Source organism: Melanerpes formicivorus, unplaced genomic scaffold, assembly GCF_026170545.1.
Source record: "Melanerpes formicivorus ecotype bairdi unplaced genomic scaffold, bMelFor1.0.p_v2 SCAF_22, whole genome shotgun sequence".
Classification (NCBI taxonomy): domain Eukaryota; kingdom Metazoa; phylum Chordata; class Aves; order Piciformes; family Picidae; genus Melanerpes; species Melanerpes formicivorus.
This window is the reverse complement of record NW_027142374.1, coordinates 1,657,730-1,676,043: the sequence shown is the minus strand read 5'-3', so window position 1 is coordinate 1,676,043 and position 18,314 is coordinate 1,657,730. Positions and strand designations below refer to the sequence as shown.

General features: G+C 43.7%; 1 protein-coding gene across 5 annotated transcripts in view; it reads left to right on the top strand.

Moving 5' to 3' along the window:
* Positions 1–18,314, top strand: part of FGF13 (fibroblast growth factor 13) — a 354,638-nt gene that overhangs the window by 178,563 nt on the left and 157,761 nt on the right. For 3 of the 5 annotated variants that reach the window (XM_068151800.1, XM_068151798.1, XM_068151801.1), the window contains one exon: positions 4,505–4,672. The exons of the other annotated variants lie outside the window; for them this stretch is intronic. In XM_068151800.1, the coding sequence (XP_068007901.1) occupies positions 4,505–4,672 (168 nt within the window). The remainder of the gene's footprint in view (positions 1–4,504; positions 4,673–18,314) is intronic. 5 annotated transcript variants of the gene reach the window in all.

The following is an 18,314-nucleotide window of genomic DNA, read 5'->3' as shown; positions in this document are numbered from 1 at the left end:
TTGGACACGGCACTTGGTGCCGTGGTTTAGTAGTCATGAAGTCTTGGGTGACAGGTTGGATTTGATCTTTGAGGTCCCTTCCAACCCTGACTGATTCTATGATAGTCCAACTGAGAATGTATAGGCTCTTTGCTAGTTATCTTAGTGGCCTGCATCCATAACATGTGGTGTCTCATCTTTGTTTTACTCATGGGAAGAAAAAAAAATGCAGACTACTGAGGTGTTTTACCCACGAGGATGGGAAGTACATTAGGGTGGGCAGCTGCTGAATTATACAGAAGAGGCAAAACTGGATATTGGAGGCTGGTAGGATGACTACATGTCTGCCTTCAGGAACCTGGCCAAGGAAATGTAGCTGTGCCTCAGCAAAGGTTTCTTCCAACCACTCTTGAGAACAGTCAAGCTGCCAGGATTCTCGTGGGTCTTCTGCTCATCTTGTTGAGCTTGCTGCTGCCTGGTGATTGCTAACCAAAGCAGCTGATCTAAAGCTAGCTTGTGTTATCTATGCATTATACAGAGGAGTGTGGGTGTATCCTATGTTCTGCAATCAGCAGAGTCTGTACGGGAAGGGAACACTTGAGTAAAAGCCATGTCCTGTGCTCCACACAGCAGAGTGTATAAACATGGCTGTGGATTTTTGTGCCTAAGATTTCCTGTTTATCTCCTACACTCTGGTCTACGTGTGATCCCTTCCTAAGTGTGGGGTTTATCCCATTAGCAAAATCAGAAGAGATTCCTGTTGATACTTTTCCTTTCCCAAAGTGCTTGGTCACAGTTGTTTAATAATGATCCTTTCATGGTTGTGCACTGATGATTTTTACTTGTGAAAACTGGACATCAGTGGGGTTTAAAAGGTTTTTTACCTTAGATTCTGTGTCTTGGAAACTTCCCTGTACAGTGGTTCTTGGGACCCATCATTGAGGTCCTGTAGCTGTAATTTCAGTGGCTCCAGAAGGCTGTCTGGCTGTCATCATAGCAGGGAAAAGGAGGCACTGGGGTCAAGGAGTGTTCCTAGTTCTGTAATAAATTCTCAGCCTGACTTGAGGCCATTCATCATGTTAAGAAAAGGGTTTAGCTGTTCCCTTCAGAACACTGACATCAATTAAGTTATCCATACATCATTCCAGCATAAAGGCTTTATTAGAGCTGTGGTGCTCCAAACGTCAGTGTTATGATGGTACTCAAACCCAAGACTCATTTACACTTTCTGTCCTGGATTCTGGTAACTCAGTGTGATTTTGTTGATTTCATCATGTTCTTCACTTACTGAAAGTGTCGTTCTCTGTGGCTTACTCACACTTAAATATATCCATGTGTAGGTGATGATCGGACTGGTAAAGGACCAGTTATACCTTTGGTACCTGTCTTAGTTAATGACCTTGCCTGAGATAGGGTAGACCTACCTAGTGATGTCAAGCAGCTGTTTGCCAGACACTCAATGAATAGAATCAGTCTTTTGGAGCTTCTTACAGAAGCTGAGAAATCATAGCCCAGTGCCAAACAGCTCTTGTGGCCAGCATATGTCACAGAATGGTAGGTGTTGGAAGGGACTTCTGAAGATTATCTAGGCTAATCCCTCTGCTAAAGCAGAATCACCTAGATCAGATTGCACAGGAACGTGTCCAATAAGGTTTTGAAAGTCTCCAGAAAAGGAGACCCCACAATCTCTCTGGACAGCCTAGTCTTGTGCTCAAAAGCTCTTACGCCATACTTCTAAGTGATCACCAGTGCCTCCTTCTTCCCTGCAGACACTGCTTAGCAGCTACTAGCCTGATTTTTTTTGCCTTTTGTTTTTTTCCCACCAAAGTGACAGTCCAGCATCACAAAGCATTGAACCTTGGGGTAATGCTCTGAGCTCCCACAGTCAAAAGGGGCTTCTCAGGAAGGACTCTGTCTCTCAGAGGGTGAGCCCAGGGATGTACTTTTTGCCCAAAGCCAGCTTGCTGGCAGAAGGTAGCTGTGCATTTCACTCCTCTGCTGGCTCCTCATGTTCCACAGCACATGTTAGTTGTCCTTTATCCTTGCAAATGTCAGAAGGACAGGCTGTGGGGCTCCCACACCACTGACAGCAGCAGCACCGCACACAGCTCACTGGTGGCTTTGCACAGGCACCTGCAAGAGCAGCTTCTGCAGCAACGCCTCCTGCCCACTGCCTTTTAAAAGGAGTGACCTACCTGGGCTTGCTGGTCTTTGGCTTATCTTGGGTGTTGAGTCTTAGTAATTACTCCCAGCAGTTGCCCTCATTCCCAGGGCTGTCTGTGTTTCAGGAACACACAGGCACCCTTCCAACAAGACAAAGTAGAAGCAGTGTTGCTAAGGGAGCAATTATATTGCAGCCTGGACCTTGTGCTCCATTGACCCACTGCTCCTTTTTGAATCACTGTTGCTGTCCTATTAACTCCTGCATCCCTTTTAGTGACTCTTTCTATAGATTTCTATAGATTGTTCTGGGCCCCTCAGTTTAAGAAAGATGTTGAGATGCTGGAATGTGTCCAGAGAAGGGCAACAAAGCTGGGGAGGGGTCTGGAGCACAAGCCCTATGAGGAGAGGCTGAGGGAGCTGGGGTTGTTTAGCCTGGAGAAGAGGAGGCTTAGGGGAGACCTTATTGTCATCTACAACTACCTGAAGGGAGGTTGTAGCCAGGTGGGGGTTGGTCTCTTCTCCCAGGCAAGCAGCACCAGAACAAGAGGACACAGTCTCAAGCTGTGCCAGGGGAGGTTTAGGCTGAATGTTAGGAAGAAATACTTCATAGAAAGAGAGATTGGCCATTAGAATGTGCTGCCCAGGGAGGTGGTGGAGTCACCATCACTGGAGGTATTTAGGAAGAGACTGGATGAGGCACTTGGTTTAGTTGATTAGATGATGTTGGATGATAGGTTGGACTCAATGATCTCAAAGATCTTTTCCAACCTGGTTAATTTTGTACTCTATATTATTAGTCAGTGTTACTGGCACTGCCTGTAGCCTGATGAAGCAACAGCAGCAAGGTGCAAAGTGTCTGCTGTGGATTAATAAGGTCTTGGAAGAGGGGTGGCTGCCCACTGTGAAAAGAAAGGCAAGTTGAATCACTTACTTAATACCTAGATGGAACGGAATAGAATAGAATAGAATAGAATAGAATAGAATAGAATAGAATAGAATAGAATAGAATAGAATAGAATAGAATAGAATAGAATAGAATAGAATAGACCAGTTTGGAAAAGACCTTTGAGATCATCGAGTCCAACCTATCATCCAACACCATCTAATCAACAAAACCATGGCACCAAGCACCCCATCCAGCCTCTTCCTAAAGATGTGACTCTTAGTAGTACCATTCTTGATAGAAATAACAAAACAAAACAAATCATTTGCATATAAATGTAAGAGGATGGTAACTGTCTGAGGGGATCCATGTTTAAATCTGACTTTTTGGTTGGTTTGTTTTTCCTTTTCAATTCTTCCACACTGGCAGATATTTAGGAAACAGTTAAGTGAGAGTTGGAGAATCTCAGCTTGGATTTGGCTGCGGTTTTATATCTCTGCATCACCCTATAAATAACAGGTAGTGGTTAGAGACCGTCTTTTGTGAAAGTGTTTAATTTTTGTTCTTGAGAGACAATCTGTGCCTAAAGCTGTAAGCTGAGGGATCTCACTATCTCTGTTATTAAGGCTTCATTTTTTAGATAGCTGAAAAGTGTTTCAGTTCTTTCTGGTAATGCAATACTTTGAGGTGGCTGGAACTTTCTGTCTGCTATATACTTTATCTTTCCACCGTTTAATAGTCTGACCCCATTCAGAAAAAACATTTCAGGCTGCGTATCATTTATATTATTAATGGCACTATTGATTTATAAGATCAACTTCAAAAAAATGACTTGCTGTTTTACAAGGGAACCATCAGAAGGATTAATGTGCTTTCTCTTTGTACATCTACTCTTCTATCCATTAAAAACGACGATCCGGTCGAACGTCACTGGATTCTCATCCTTGCTCTCAGGAGCTGTGTGTAGTTGTGTATATCCTGAGAAAGGCATGTTCTCTCCCCGTGGGGAATAGATCCTCTGAGGTTGCATTACCTGCAGATGTGGAATGGTCACTCCCACTCCCTGAGATTGCCAGGGGATGGGCAATAAGAGCATGCTGTTTGCTTTTCCTTTCCCTTGAATTTGCATGCAGAATAGATAGAGGTGCTGGAGGAGAGTAAAGCAAAGCTGTAAGAGTGAACCGTGCTGCGTTTTGGAGCAGGGTATTCGTTCTACTTATTTATTAAAGCTGCATGAAACAATACAAAGTGTTGATGTTTATGAGAAGCCTTGTTTATGAAAGTAAATGTTCTCCCCACCCTTCTGCCACCATGACTGAGATACTTGACTCTTGCAATTTTATTTCCCTTCCTGTAAACATTTCTTCCCCCTCCTTTCTTTCCCCGCCCCCTACCCTGACATTGTGTAGTTGATTTACTTCTCTAGGTCGCTTTCCTCAAGCTCTAACTTGAGTTCATTTTGTTATGTGGTGACCACAGTTATGGATGACGCTCCCCCTGGCACACAGGAGTACATTATGTTACGGCAAGATTCCATCCAATCTGCGGAATTAAAGAAAAAAGAGTCCCCTTTTCGTGCTAAGTGTCACGAAATCTTCTGCTGCCCACTGAAGCAAGTGCACCTCAAAGAGAACACAGAGCCCGAAGGTTTGTGGCACTATGGATCCATGTTCTGTTTGTTTCTATGATTATTTTTCTTTTTCTTCTTTTCTCTCCATGTATGTCCCTAGAGTGTGCTGTGTGTTTTCCAGCCTGTGTCAGTGTAGCGCAACTGATGCAGGAAGCGTGATGCACTCCATGTCCCCCTTTGCTTGCCTGTTAGTGTCTGATTCAGCTAGCCCAGGACACTATGATAGAAGCCATGTACGGTATGGTTCTAGGCCAGAAGTGGCGCTGCTTTTTCTTGAATAAAGTTTGTTTGTTTCAGCTCTCATCATTACACACTGCCCTTTTTTTGGCTGCCAAAAGTTGCTTGCTACTGAAACGGCATCAATTCCTAGTCGGGTCTTTCCGGTAACCTTTCTGAAGCTGCACTCCGCTGAAAATGTGGCACTGTAGGCTCGGATTCGGCTTGTCCCCAACACCTTTCACTCCATAAGGCTTCTGCATAGCGCTAGAGAATGCTCATGACAGCTGTACTTCGGTCAAGCAGGATGAAGTTTGTGTGTAGTGCACGCCTGGTTGCATTTTGGGAAATGAAATGCATGCAGAGCAGAAAAAAAAACCCCACAACTAAATAAAAAATAAGTAGAATGTTTTCCTTTCCAGATAAAGCAAAGGTATGGTCTCTTCTACTGCTGTGTTTACTAATATCAACTTACTAATGAAGTATCTCTATCTTTTAACTTGTTCATCTACTGTGTGTCAGAGTAAGCTGTTGTCAAGTCTGTTTACCAGTATTTTCTCTGATTGTTCCATATGTATTTTGCATTACTGCCTGATATTCCACATGGTAAGCCTTCTACCCTCTGCATAAGCTCCAGTGTCTGCCAAGACAAATAACGGTGCTGCTAGTGTGATGCTTTTTAAGATGAAATATTCAGGGCTGGATTCTGCCACAGTTGAGAGTCTGCAGGACTGGCAAAGCGAACAGGTTGGAATCCTTCCTGACAAATCACTTGCATTATTCTCTCTGTAAGGGATGGGCATCAGGTGCTGAGCTATCACTATTAGCCCAAACTGTTTCAGTCAGTTGCTTCCTCCTGTGTGCATACCCAACTTCTGCATGACCCCCTCCTGGGAAATCTCTGTCTTTTAAAGTGAAAGTGTCTTATTAAAATAGCATGTCTTTCTTGTTTCACCAGAAATGTGAAGTCTGACACAAACACAGGTGCCAGAGTTGGGGAGAGAGGGTTTTTGTTTGTTTGTTTCAGCAATGTTATAACAAAGTCCAAGTCAGTTCTGGGGCTGACTTGACAGAGGTTGCAATTTCGTAATTCTGAACTGAATAAACATGAAGGAAAGGAAAGGTTAATCCTGTGGCACTCTTCTTGATTAGCAAATGTCATGAATTTCCTATCATCTCTCAGGCATTGTGTGGCGTTCATGAGTAAATTATGAGCCCAGAACTGTTCATGTCATGCTCTTCCAAGAAGATGATGACAGCTGAGCTCCTGGAGGTGCACAGTATCCTTGGCATGTGGTATTTGGTGAAATGAAAAATTCCATGTGAGCCATTAAAAAAAGGGCCCTAAGCTTGGCATCGACTCACAGGTATTCAGTTTTAGCTTGTGCTTGTGTGTAACCTCAGCAGCAGCTAATGGACGTTACAGTGGAACTTATACTGGGAGCTGCTGTTCCTACAGGGGACTAGCTCTCAGCTGAGTCTGATCATTTTCACTGAACAATTTACACACCTATGGCATGTTCTGGAGGAACAAGAGGAGTCAAGGTATGGTGGACCTGAGTCTCCTGGGACCATGGTTTCATTCAATGTGGAGGAATTCATGGTCTTCTGGCAGAAGCTTGCAAGGTGCAGGCACTAAGCACAGACCTGAGGAGCATCAATTCTGCCCTATTGTCACCTGGAAGCCTGCAGTAGGTTGTCTCAGATTCTCCCTAAATCTTCATTCTGTCTCTTTTCACCAACAACTGTGTTACTCCTTCCTCCATGGCATATGGTTTTGTTAATCATTCTTGCTGAAAATGTTCAGTTCTAAGAGGAAAGTTTTTCATCTTCTACTGCAGAATGCAAGGATGAATGTCTCTTCCTTTCCCCTTTTTTATCTCGCTTCCTTGTCCAATGATTTTACACTGCTAGACAGGGCAAAAGAAGCTATGGCCATACTGACTTGTCCCACCATCATATGAGTTGATTGGAATTCATAGGGGTATCAATTAGTATTGATGTGTGATTCTGTCAAAGTTGTTACCTCTAGTATGAGAAGGAAACCCAAATGTCTCAGAAGTCCTTCTAGCTTCTGTTGCAGCCTAAAGTGCCAGGGCTGCATTGGTCTTTTTCTTCAAAATCTGTGAATTGCCTGGCTATGGTTTCAAACCCACTGACCAGCAATCCTCAGTGGCTGGCTGGCACCCTGCTTGAAAAACGAAATGATCTGAGCTGTGCTTTCAGTGCAAACACCAGAACAGCCTTTGAAGTTAATGCAGTGGCTGAACCAAGCCCTACTTAAGTGCCTTCTGCTGTGAGCCCAGTAATTAACAGCTCAATGGTGCCCTGAGGACAGATGAAAATAACTGTTTAAACTTGTTACTATAGCATGAGTTACATGTTTTTCAAGGTACTGGAGGATATGGCAACTAAGAAGCTGTTAGGAAAGCTCTCCAAGTAAAATGTCTCAATGGAAGTTTTACAGAAAGTTGCAGACTTTGAAGACTGCCAATGTACTTTTTTCTTGGGTCTGCTGAGTAATGCCATAGGAACTCAGAGTAAATCCTGCATGCTTCTAGCTTTGCAGCTCTTTGCCTGTTTCACTGAGATGATGGAATTCTTCTTTGTCCAGCTCTGGGGCACTCAACAGAGGAAGGGTATGGACCTGATGGAGAGGGTCCAGAGGAAGGACACAAAAATGATCAAGTCCTATGAGGACAGACTGATAGAGTTGGAGTTGTTCAGTCTGGAGATCAGAAGACTCCAGGGAGACCTTAGAGCAGCCTTCCAGTACTGGAAAGAAGCCTACAAGAAAGTTCTGGAGGGGCTTTTTACAAAGGTATGTAGTACTAGGACAAGGGACAATGGTTCTAGACTAGAGCAGGGTAGATTTAGATTGGATATTAGGAAGACATTCTTTACTGTGAAGGTGGTGGAACACTGGAACAGGTTGCCCAGGGAGGTGGGGGAGGCCCTATCCCTGGAGACATTCAGGGTCAGGCTTCATGGGGCTGTGAGCAGCCTGCTGTAGTTAGAGATGTCCCTGCTGACTGAGGGGGTTTAGACTAGATTTCCCTTAAAGCCCCCTTCCAACCCAATGCATTCTGTGATCCTCTGCACTTTTAAAGAGTTAATGCTTGGGCAGCCTCATTTGTCACTTCAGGATTTGAACAACCACCCCTACCACCACCCCCCTCAGCTTGTGTGATGATGCCAGGTAAAAGATTTTCCTGGCTTTTTGGAGGGGTGTTTGGGGGATGTTCTGACATCTGCTGAATGAGTTAAATACCACCTCACTGTGGTATTTGGAGCAAGTGGCCCATCATTTCTTGTATCTCAGGCACCTTTCTAAAAGCAAGGGAAGGAATGAGAAAGTTAGATCCATGTTTCCTGAATTAACCTCTCTTGAGTTCCTGTTATTTTCCTGACACTCTGCTTGCAGTGTTGTTATTTTTCACAGCGCCCATCTGCCTCAGCAGAACAGAGCCAGGACCAATACATTTGATATCAACCTGGCGGGCACAAAGAAGGTCCTTGGTCCTTAAAACATAGCAATGACAGCCTTTTTTTCTTTTAGTTTTAAGTAGTAGATGTGGGAGGAAGTAGGGAAATAATAGAATGCCACAACAATATTAGTCTGGAGAAGTGGAGACTGAAGGGAGAGCTCATTGCTGTCTGCAACTCCCTGAAAGGAGATTGTAGTGATCTGGGGGCTGGTCTCTTCTTGCTAGTATCAGGTGATATAACAAGGGGAAATGGTCTGAAGGTGTGCCAGGGGAGGTTTAGATTGGGCATTAGGAAGAGGTTTTTTTTCTGAGAGTGTGGTCAGGCATTGGTGGCAGAGTCACCATCCCTGGAGTGTTCAAGTAATGTGTGGACTTGGCACTTCAGGACCTGGTTTACTTGCTGTGGTGGTCTTAGCTCGATGGTTGGACTCAATGACCTTAGAGGGCTTTGTCCAACCAGAATGATTCTCTGATTCTATGTCTGTCAGTCCAGATCACAGCTCTGGTAAGAAACTTCTTTTCCTCATTCTGAGGAAAACTTTGGACTAAGTTAAAAGATGCACTGCTGGCTTTGTTCTGCATCATTCCAGCTTTGTTTCGTCAATGTCATTCTACAGTGTACAATGTCATGGATCTCTCAAATGCAATAAAACAAGTGGACTTGACATCCTTACCTGGATGCTAGGTCCTGTGGGCATTGTGCACTGTTTACAACTACATCCAAGCAGCAGCAGCAAATTCCCTCAAGCCAGGAACACGCTGCTCACAGGAGAGAGGCCATCTGAAGTGCATTTTGCAGCTATTTGTTCTCTTAAATAGTTTAAACATAAGCTGCTGCTATCTGTATAAAACATGGTTACATAAAAGAAGTCTGCTCCTGGAAAGCTAATTTGAGTTGTATTATTACATCCAGAGGAGGCAACAGAATGAGAGAAATGGATTTTCAAAATATCCATTGGTTAGTCACAGTCACATAATCAAGAGTCTTGGCCTCTTGCCCACAGTGCTGTTGTCATGTGGGGTTGTGTTCCCCCTTCCCCCTCTCCCCCCCCCCTTTTTTTTTTGGTAACATTTATTCTCCCTCCAGGCATACATAACCTTTTTACACAGAAAAGCAGAGAAGCATGGCAAAATGTGTATTTGGGGATGGGGAGAGGGAAATCTGGGATAGCAGCTGGTAATGAGGAAAGGCAGCTCTCCTCAACCAACAGGAAATCTGATTAGAGAGAAAATGTTAAGGATGCTAATGTGAAACAAGCAGCTTTGTGGTTGCCCTTGACAATGGCTTGTTAGCTTCATCCCTAGCAGTGGGATGACTGGCAGAGCCAGTCCCGGGGGCGAGGAGAAGGTAGGGACATGTAAGCACATCCTATGGGAGGCTGTTTTTCCCACCTACTCCGTGTAGACACGTGGTTTTGCCACCAGCACAAATTCAGAGCCTTTATGTTGTCATGCCAAATGTCCCTTTGGAGCTCCAAGCATCATGTCACCATTGATAGTGGTGTTCCTTGGCACTCTAATTATACACTTCTCTTCTAGACCAAATCAGTCCTATTAGCCTAGCTCCCTCATTTAATTATGCATTTTAGAGGAGAAAAAGAAGAGGGAGGAGAATCTCTTTTTGAAATCATGGAGAGCTATGAGAGGTTTTGAAAGTTTACATATTGTTCAGAACTGAAGAAGACTTTGTATTGCAGTAGGGAACAATAGAGATGAGCCATGTGAAACACGACCTGTGCTGGTCGTGTCTGAGGTGTTCAGACTCAGCACATGTGGCTGTGAGACACTAGCAAGAGGGTTCAGCATCTGTGCTGTGGGTGCATTCAATCCCAGATTTAACCTGGAGCAAGAGCCACCTGAAAGCAATTCAGTGGTTCATTGGCTAGGGGCTCCTACTAAGTTTTATTACACTGTTTATGAGCTTTAGTAGGGTTATGGTCCCTTGATAGTAAATTAATCACATTTTGTAGTCTTCCAAGATGTTTTTCGTCATCTCTTCTGCTTTCAGTTGAAATGAAAAGTGAAGACTTGGTATCTTCTTTGCCAAGGCTCTTGTCAACAGGAGTGTTTAGCCCTTTTCTTCTGCAGCCTAACTATCTGGCCTGGAGACGTTCATCTCAGGAAGGGAAGAGGAAAGGCAGGAAGTCTGCTATTGCCTGGTGTTGGGCACTGCAGCCCTCAAACGGGTCTCACCATCACTGGAGGTGTTTAGGAAGAGACTGGATGGGGTGCTTGGTGCCATGGTTTAGTTGATTAGATGGTGTTGGATGATAGGTTGGACTTGATGATCTCAAAGGTCTTTTCCAACCTGGTCTGGTCTATTCCATTCCATTCCATTCCATGCCATTCCATTCCATTCCATTCCATGCCATGCCATGCCATGCCATTCCATTCCATTCCATTCCATTCCACTCCTACAACTCTTTCCCTCATCAAAACCTTGTTCCTGACTCTTCTTTTGCCTGTATCTCTCACGTGCTTCCGTGGAGAACATGAAGCTTTCACCTTGCCGGGCTCTCAAGTCTTGGCACTGGCAAGAAGCAGCAATGAGACTTGTCTGAGACTAAATGGAATAAGCTCTAAATCCTGTCTGTCTGGACACTCATGGGCTTGCTGCAACTGTGAGACCATGTCTGTAGTGAAGGATGATCTAAAGGTGCTGATACAGACCACAAAAGCCAAAGGTTTGAAGCTACCACTGTTGTAATAACCTTTTCCCCCCAAACAGAAACTGATTTTGACCTAAGTGATTAACTGATGACCTTGAGTTTCAGGGTACTGGAAGGCAGTAGTGACAACAGCACTCTTATTTTCTTTAGACTCTTAGTACATAAAGCAGAACAGCTCAGTCCTGAAAGTGGCTGAGCCCTCTTGCCCTGATCCTCCAAAGCCTTTAAGCACATGATTAACTTTAGGAACGTGAGTGCTCCCAGCAGAGCCAAAGGGGTTGGGTTGTATTTAATGAGCTTACCTGAGCACCGTCTGGGCCTGGCTTGGGTTCAGGCTCAGGCAGTGCAAATCCAGAGTGATTCCACCAAAATCCAAGATTTACCTAATATTTACTTGTCTGCAAATGAGATCAGAACCCCTTTACAGAGTTTACTTTGATTTTGTCTTTTCTAGCTCCCTTAGGAGTTTACATGGACCTAATGCCACAGTGATGCATAACTGAGCATGCATGTCACCCTGGCACTCCAGTGCAGCAGGAACTTTAGTGTTCCTCATTATAAAGAGAGAAGTGAAGGACTTGATTTTCAAAGCTGTTTGGGCATCTCATCAGCATCAGTAATAGTAACGCTGCCTGCTGAATCAGCTGAGCACTAGGTACTTAACTATTTTATCTCTGCTAGGTTCTGAGTTGTGGCACTTACAGGCATTCAGAAATGTAGCAGAGTAGCTCTCTGTCAGCTTAAAAGCATTCTTGCTTGTCCTATCACTAAGCACCCTTGTGAAAAGTCCCTCTCCAACTTTCCTGCAGGATCCCTTCAGATATTGGAAGGCATCTCTAAGGTCCCCCTGGAGTCATCTCTTCTCTAGACTGAACAACCCCAGCTCACTCAGCCTAAAATATAAGGAACAAAGGTAGCCCAGGCATTCTTATTCTGATAGAAGAAGGATTTCAAACTTAACAGTGCCACTGCTCTTCCTAGGCGGCTGCCCAGGCCAGCTCACAGAGTGGATTCAGGTGGTGTCTGGCATTGATGGACAAATGCTCACTCTGCAGTCAGTTCTTATCCAGCAACCTTTGTGGGGGCTGATATTTAAGTCATAGCTCCTGCAGACTGTCCTTTGATCAAGCCTACCATTATAAAGCACCTTTGTGCACACACCTGCTCCTAAACCCCCTGGTGCCTTTTGAACTATATTCTTGGGTTTTTTGCTAAAGGCTTTCTTTAGTACCCAGATGTCTCCTGACCTCTGTGAAGCATGGTCAGATTCTAACCTTCTGGCTGGTGCTGATTTTCCAGCACATGTATTCCTGCCTTTCTGGGTGACTGTCCTCACTGAGCCATCAAGTGGGTGGTCCCAAGTCTGTAGGTAATAGGTACATCAGAAGTGGCACTAAGAGTCCTCACAACACTTTTATCTGCTGCCTCACCTAGACACAAGTAACAAATTGGAAATCAAGTGGTTTGTTGAGATGGGTTTTCCTTTTGGAAAAATCATAAGAGACAGCTGTAACTGTGTCATTGTGAGCTGAATTTGCACTCTGTAGCATCACAGAAATTTAAGTAATGGCATTAGGAGCGGTTTTAGAGCTTTTATTTCAAGCTAATGGGGTTTAATTCTCAAGCTGGAGCTGGCCTCACCACTGAACAGGTTACAGCAACATCAAGCAAATTCATCTCTTCCCTTACCTGTGTGCAAAACTTTTATCTGTGCCTTTTGCTATTTCACTTTCATCTTAGAATAAATATTCACTATGGAGACAGTATCTGGCACTTAGCATATCTGAAGTAGGACATTTAGACCAAATGAGTCACACTGATGTTCTTATCACATCTGTAAAGGACTGTGAGAGCTTCAAAGAGTGTTCCTTGTATGGAGGAAGGCCTTTGTCTTGCCACTTTTTCATTCCAAAACTCTCTTGAGAAAGCATCTGACTTGACTCTCCAATCTGTCCTCATTTTAAATAAGCAGATGCAGTTCTTTGTTAATAATGAAAAGCCTTCTTTGTACCTCACTCAGCTACATGGCCCATCATAATTATTGCACGATCCTTTATCAGGGGTAACGTCTGTAGTATTTAAACACTGGCCTTTGGGTTGAGGGCACACCAAATTGTTCATTCCCTTCTAGGTTGGGACAACACCAGAGACAAGGAGTTATTGAACTTTCTAGCTGGCACTGCGAAGTAGTTTCCTTTCCCAAGACAATCACTTGCAAAAGCATTTAGACCTGCCTATGTAGAGCAGCAAAACAAAGTGCAGAGGTTCCCTAGCTAACATCCCACATCAGTGCAGCACAGCACTGTGAGGTGGGGTTAGTTCTCTTGGGTAATTTGCTTGAGTTAATTCACAGGATGATATTGTACCATGTCTATGGTTTCCAGTTCCAGGATTAGCTCAGCCCATATCTAACTCATGGATTTCTGCTCTTCATTTCATCAACAGTCTGGGCCTTCAGCAGCTGATATCTTTGAGGGCACAAAAATAAAGCCACCACCAACAGCAAGTCTAGAAGACTCCTTACCTCTAGGATTATCTAGAAAAGAAGAGTCTTCATGTGCTCCTTCAGCTCTGTGTTCTTCTCTGGATACTGCTCTGTGAGAGCTATGGATGCTTTTAGAACAAAGCTGAAGCATTTTCACAGCAATACGTTGTATTTCAAATGTGCGGTGAGCATGCGGTGCAGTACCATTGGGTTAGTGTTCTTCTGGGACTGCATAAACAGTTGTCTTTCATTGGTAGTACTTTTGTCTCTGTTTTTCATTCTCTTTTTAAGTGTCCTACCCTGAAAAGATAAAGAAACTGAAGAAGCGCTAACCAGGCCTCAGTGAGCACAACAGAACTACAGAATGGTAGGAATTGGAAGGGGGACCTCTGGAGATCATCTTGTCCAAATCCCTTGCTAACTGAGGTTGCACAGGAACACATCCAGCTGGGTTTTAAAAGTGTCCAGAAAAAGAGACTCCATAACCTCTCTGGGCAGCCTGGTCCAGCTCTCTAGCACCCTCAAGATTGCAAAAGGACACTTTTCCCATAACATCCAAAATCCCTGAATGTTTTTCCAGTAGTATCTTAGAGTTTGAGAAAACGTCAGTGCTCAGACTGTTTCATATTCAATTTTTTTTCCCTACTGGTGTCTATCTATAGACATTTCCCACTGTGTACAAGTACTTTGATTCTTCTTATCTGCTTTAAAAGAAAAAAAAAAAAAGACACACAGCTTTTGTAGGAGAGTGCAAAATGTCTGCATATCTCCTTTTGAGCCAGCCCTTGTCCTCCAGGACAGAAAGGTGGATTATCAAGAAGTGATGTTCAGGAAGACTTGAACAGATGATAGAGTAGAATAGAAAGGAAAGAATGGAATGGAATGGAATGGAATGGAATGGAATGGAATGGAATGGAATGGAATGGAATGGAATAGAATAGAATAGAATAGAATAGAATAGAATAGAATAGAATAGAATAGAATAGAATAGAATAGAATAGAATAGAATAGAATAGAATAGAATAGAATAGAATAGGAGGAGTGGAGTGGAGTGGAGTGGAGTGGAGTGGAGTGGAGTGGAGTGGAGTGGAGTGGAGTGGAGTGGAGTGGAGTGGAGTGGAGTGGAGTGGAAAAGACCTTGAAGATCATCGAGTCCAATCCATCATCCAACACCATCTAATCAACTAAACCATGGCACTAAGCACCCCATCAAGTCTCCTCCTAAACACCTCCAGTGATGGCCACTCCACCACCTCCCTGGGCAGCCCATTGCAATAGACAATCACTCTCTTTCTATGATGAATTTCTTCTTAACATCCAGTCTAAATCTCTCCTGGTGCAGCTTGAGACTGTGTCCTCTTGTTCTGGTCCTGGTTGCCTGGGAGAAGAGACCAGCTCCCGCCTGTCTCCAACCTCCCTTCAGGTAGTTGTAGAGAGCAATAAGGTCTTCCCTGAGCCTCCTCTTCTCCAGGCAGAGCAACCCCAGCTCCCTCAGCCTTTCCTCACAGGACTTGTGCTCCAAACCCCTCACCAACTTTGTTGCTGGGTATCCATCCCTATGTGCATGTTTCTTTCTTTCTACCATGTGCTTGAAAACACTGAGAGAGATAATTTTTTTTCTTTCCCTGAAAGACCGAGATTATGAAGAGATAGGTTAGATCCTAAGAATTACAAGGGACATCCACCTGCAAGAGTTCTGCCCTGCAGAGATGTATCCAGCATGTGGCTGTACATCTTCTTCAAGTGACACAGTGTTCCTTGGAGTCCTGCTGTAAAGAAAATGATGGTGCATTTTGGAAACAAGGAGAAATCCTTTCTCAGGTGTCTTGGATACTACTAATCTGAAGCTGTCTGCCACAGTTTTCAAGTGCATTAAAATCATAGAATCATAGAATGGCCTGGGTTAGAAGGGACCTTGGAAGGTCATCTAGTCCAACCGCCTCTGCAGTAACCAGGGGCATCCTCAACTACATCAGGCTACCCAGAGCAGCATGTTGATTTAGCAAGGAAAATAATGAAGATTGTGTACAACCTACTGCACAAGAAGTCTTCAGGTGCCAGCTGTCTTTCACGCCTGACATTTCTACATTACACAACAGTCCCATCTAGAAAGGTTACCTGGTGCAGCTGATTTAGTTCACACTATTCTAGTCAATCTGGTTAAATTTAGCTCACACAACAGGATCAGAATGTAGTGGTCACTCCAGATTTCTGACAGCATCATTAAGCCACATTTTAATGTGTTTTCTGTGGCCCTTGGCATAGAGGAGACAGAAGAGCAGGGACTCAATATAGTGGTACACAGATATCTAAGTGTCTTGATGGCTCTGCAGGAGCCCCATACAAAAGACAAATTAGATGGCCCAGCTCTGCTTCCTCTTAATTGCTCTGATTGCTCCATCCCTGAAAGCGTTCAAGGCCAGGCTGGATTGGGCTTTGAGAAATCTGAGCTAGTCCCTTCCCACGGTGGAGCACTAGATAGGAGTGAGAACTCAATGATCTTTAAGGTCCCTCCCAATCCAAGCCATTCTATGAGGTTTAGGTTTCTTGACAAGTATTTTCTAAATGACAGTTTCAGCTTTTTCCTTATGCATGGTTTTCTTTTTTTGTGACAATACACCTGTCTTGGGGATTTCTTTCTTTCTGGATGAGTCACATTTCATTCTTCAGCTATGTTTTTGCAACCTTTATGAGAAGGTTAAAGGCTTAGTTATCCCTAAAGCCTCACATCCTTACAGAATGAAACTAAAAAGGTTTACTGCAGAGGCTGAGGAAGGATCTATACCCCCAAATCAGCAGCACTTACTCCATACATACAGCAAGCTGGTGTTCCAGCATTAATTGAAGGTATATAAATAAGCTGTCATGAGACTTCTCAGGGTGTGGAGTGGTCTGATGACAGTAAACTGTGGGCTGGTGATTTCAGGAATAGGGGTGTTTTCATTCCTATCTCCTGCCTGCCACTGTGGACATCATTGCTCTGGAAGCTTTATGAACTTTGACTTCAATGTTGCGAAGACAGATGGGGCCGCAGGAAAAGAGCCAGCCACGAAGATCATGTGCAGGACAAGCATCAGTGAATGTGGCGCTAACCTCACTGTCTTTTGAAAAGGGTGTTAACAGAATAAACCACCTTTGTGGTGACATGGGCTGCACAGAGATGTTATGGAGGCTCCCTCTCTGGAGGCATTCAAAACCAGCCTGGCTGTGTTCCTGTTTGACCTCCTCTAGGTGATCCTGCCCTGGAAGGTGGATTGGCCTGGATGAGCTTTTGAGGTCACTTCCAACCCCAATGTTCCGTGATTCTGTGACTGCTGAGCAGACATTTAACTACCAACTATGACACTTAATTGCAAAAGCTGTTTAAAATGTAGAATTCATTCCAGTTGGGCAACTTCGCTTTTTTGGTGTCTGCTCCTGTTCCTCTTCCTCTGCAACCCTGGTTTGTTTGAATCAGTAGGTGAGGGCTGATCTTTGCTCTCTAGTTCCTCTTACCTCTGGTGAGTATAATCATTCTCTCATTTCAGACAAGTGGCAAAGGTGACATCAAATATTGCTAGAGTCTCTCAATTATTAGTAGTAGGAAATGTTTCAGCTTCACACAGTATGTTCTCTTCTAATGATGAGCCATCAGCATTAACACAGTCAGGTTCAGATTTAGATTAAATGCGCCATTAAAACAGTAGTAAGCAAAAATGTGACTGAGGACTTGAGCTGCCAAATGCAAGGAAGTGGTTTTTTAATCACTTGGATATTAAATGAGATCTGTAAAAATGGTGAGAAATTTGCTGGTCTTTGTACTGCTAATAAAGGAGGGTGGTTGGGAAATGCCTATTTTAACTGAAAAGAACTTCACAGAGTGCCTTTAATAATGTGTGATGAGATGTACAATCAGTATGATAGCTTCTAGAAATAGAAGAAAAATGCAGTGTTATCTGTTTCAGAGTTGAGGGAAGCTCTGAGTCAAAACAAGCTTTCCTGTTGGTGCTGAAGAACATATTCTTTATGACATGCTGTTGCTACTCAAAAGTCTCTAAAATTGAGGTGCTCTGCTTCAAAACATCCTTTGCCCCTTTATAGTTTCCCTCCTAAAAATGGACAGGAAGATTATTTTAAGCTACTGCTGAGCCAGCTGTCTTCAAGGCATGTTGATTAGTCTTGAGGAAGACTAAGCAGATTGCCAAAAGGTTCCTGAATTAATGCAATCTCCTCCTTCTTAAGAGTGATGACCTTCTAACCAAAAATTAGGATAGGATAGGATAGGATAGGATAGGATAGGATAGGATAGGATAGGATAGGATAGGATAGGATAGGATAGGATAGGATAGGATAGGATAGGATAGGATAGGATAGGATAGGATAGGATAGGATAGGAAAGAATAGTCCAGGTTGGAAAAGACCTTTGAGATCATCAAGTCCAGCCTATCATCCAATGCTATCTAATCAACTAAACCATGGCATTTTGTAGGGGAAGAAGTAGAGGAGAGAAGCTGAGCTTACTCAGACTTCAAAACTGGGTAAATCTTTTGTCTTGGCAGGCATGAGGTTGTAAAAGATGAGTGAGGAAGATCCACATCTGTGGATAAGATGCCTCTCAGGAAGCCAGTATGGAGAACCCAAATATTAAATAAATATTAGAGCTGCTCCATTTTAAAAACAAGCCATTCAGGCCTGGTATAAGCAAGCCTCCCTCACACCCAAGACTAGGAGGGGGGCTCTTTGGAACACTGAGGTACATGCTTTCCTGAAGATGCCTGTTCTTTGTGTGTATAATACTTCTTTCAACTTAAAAATACAGGAG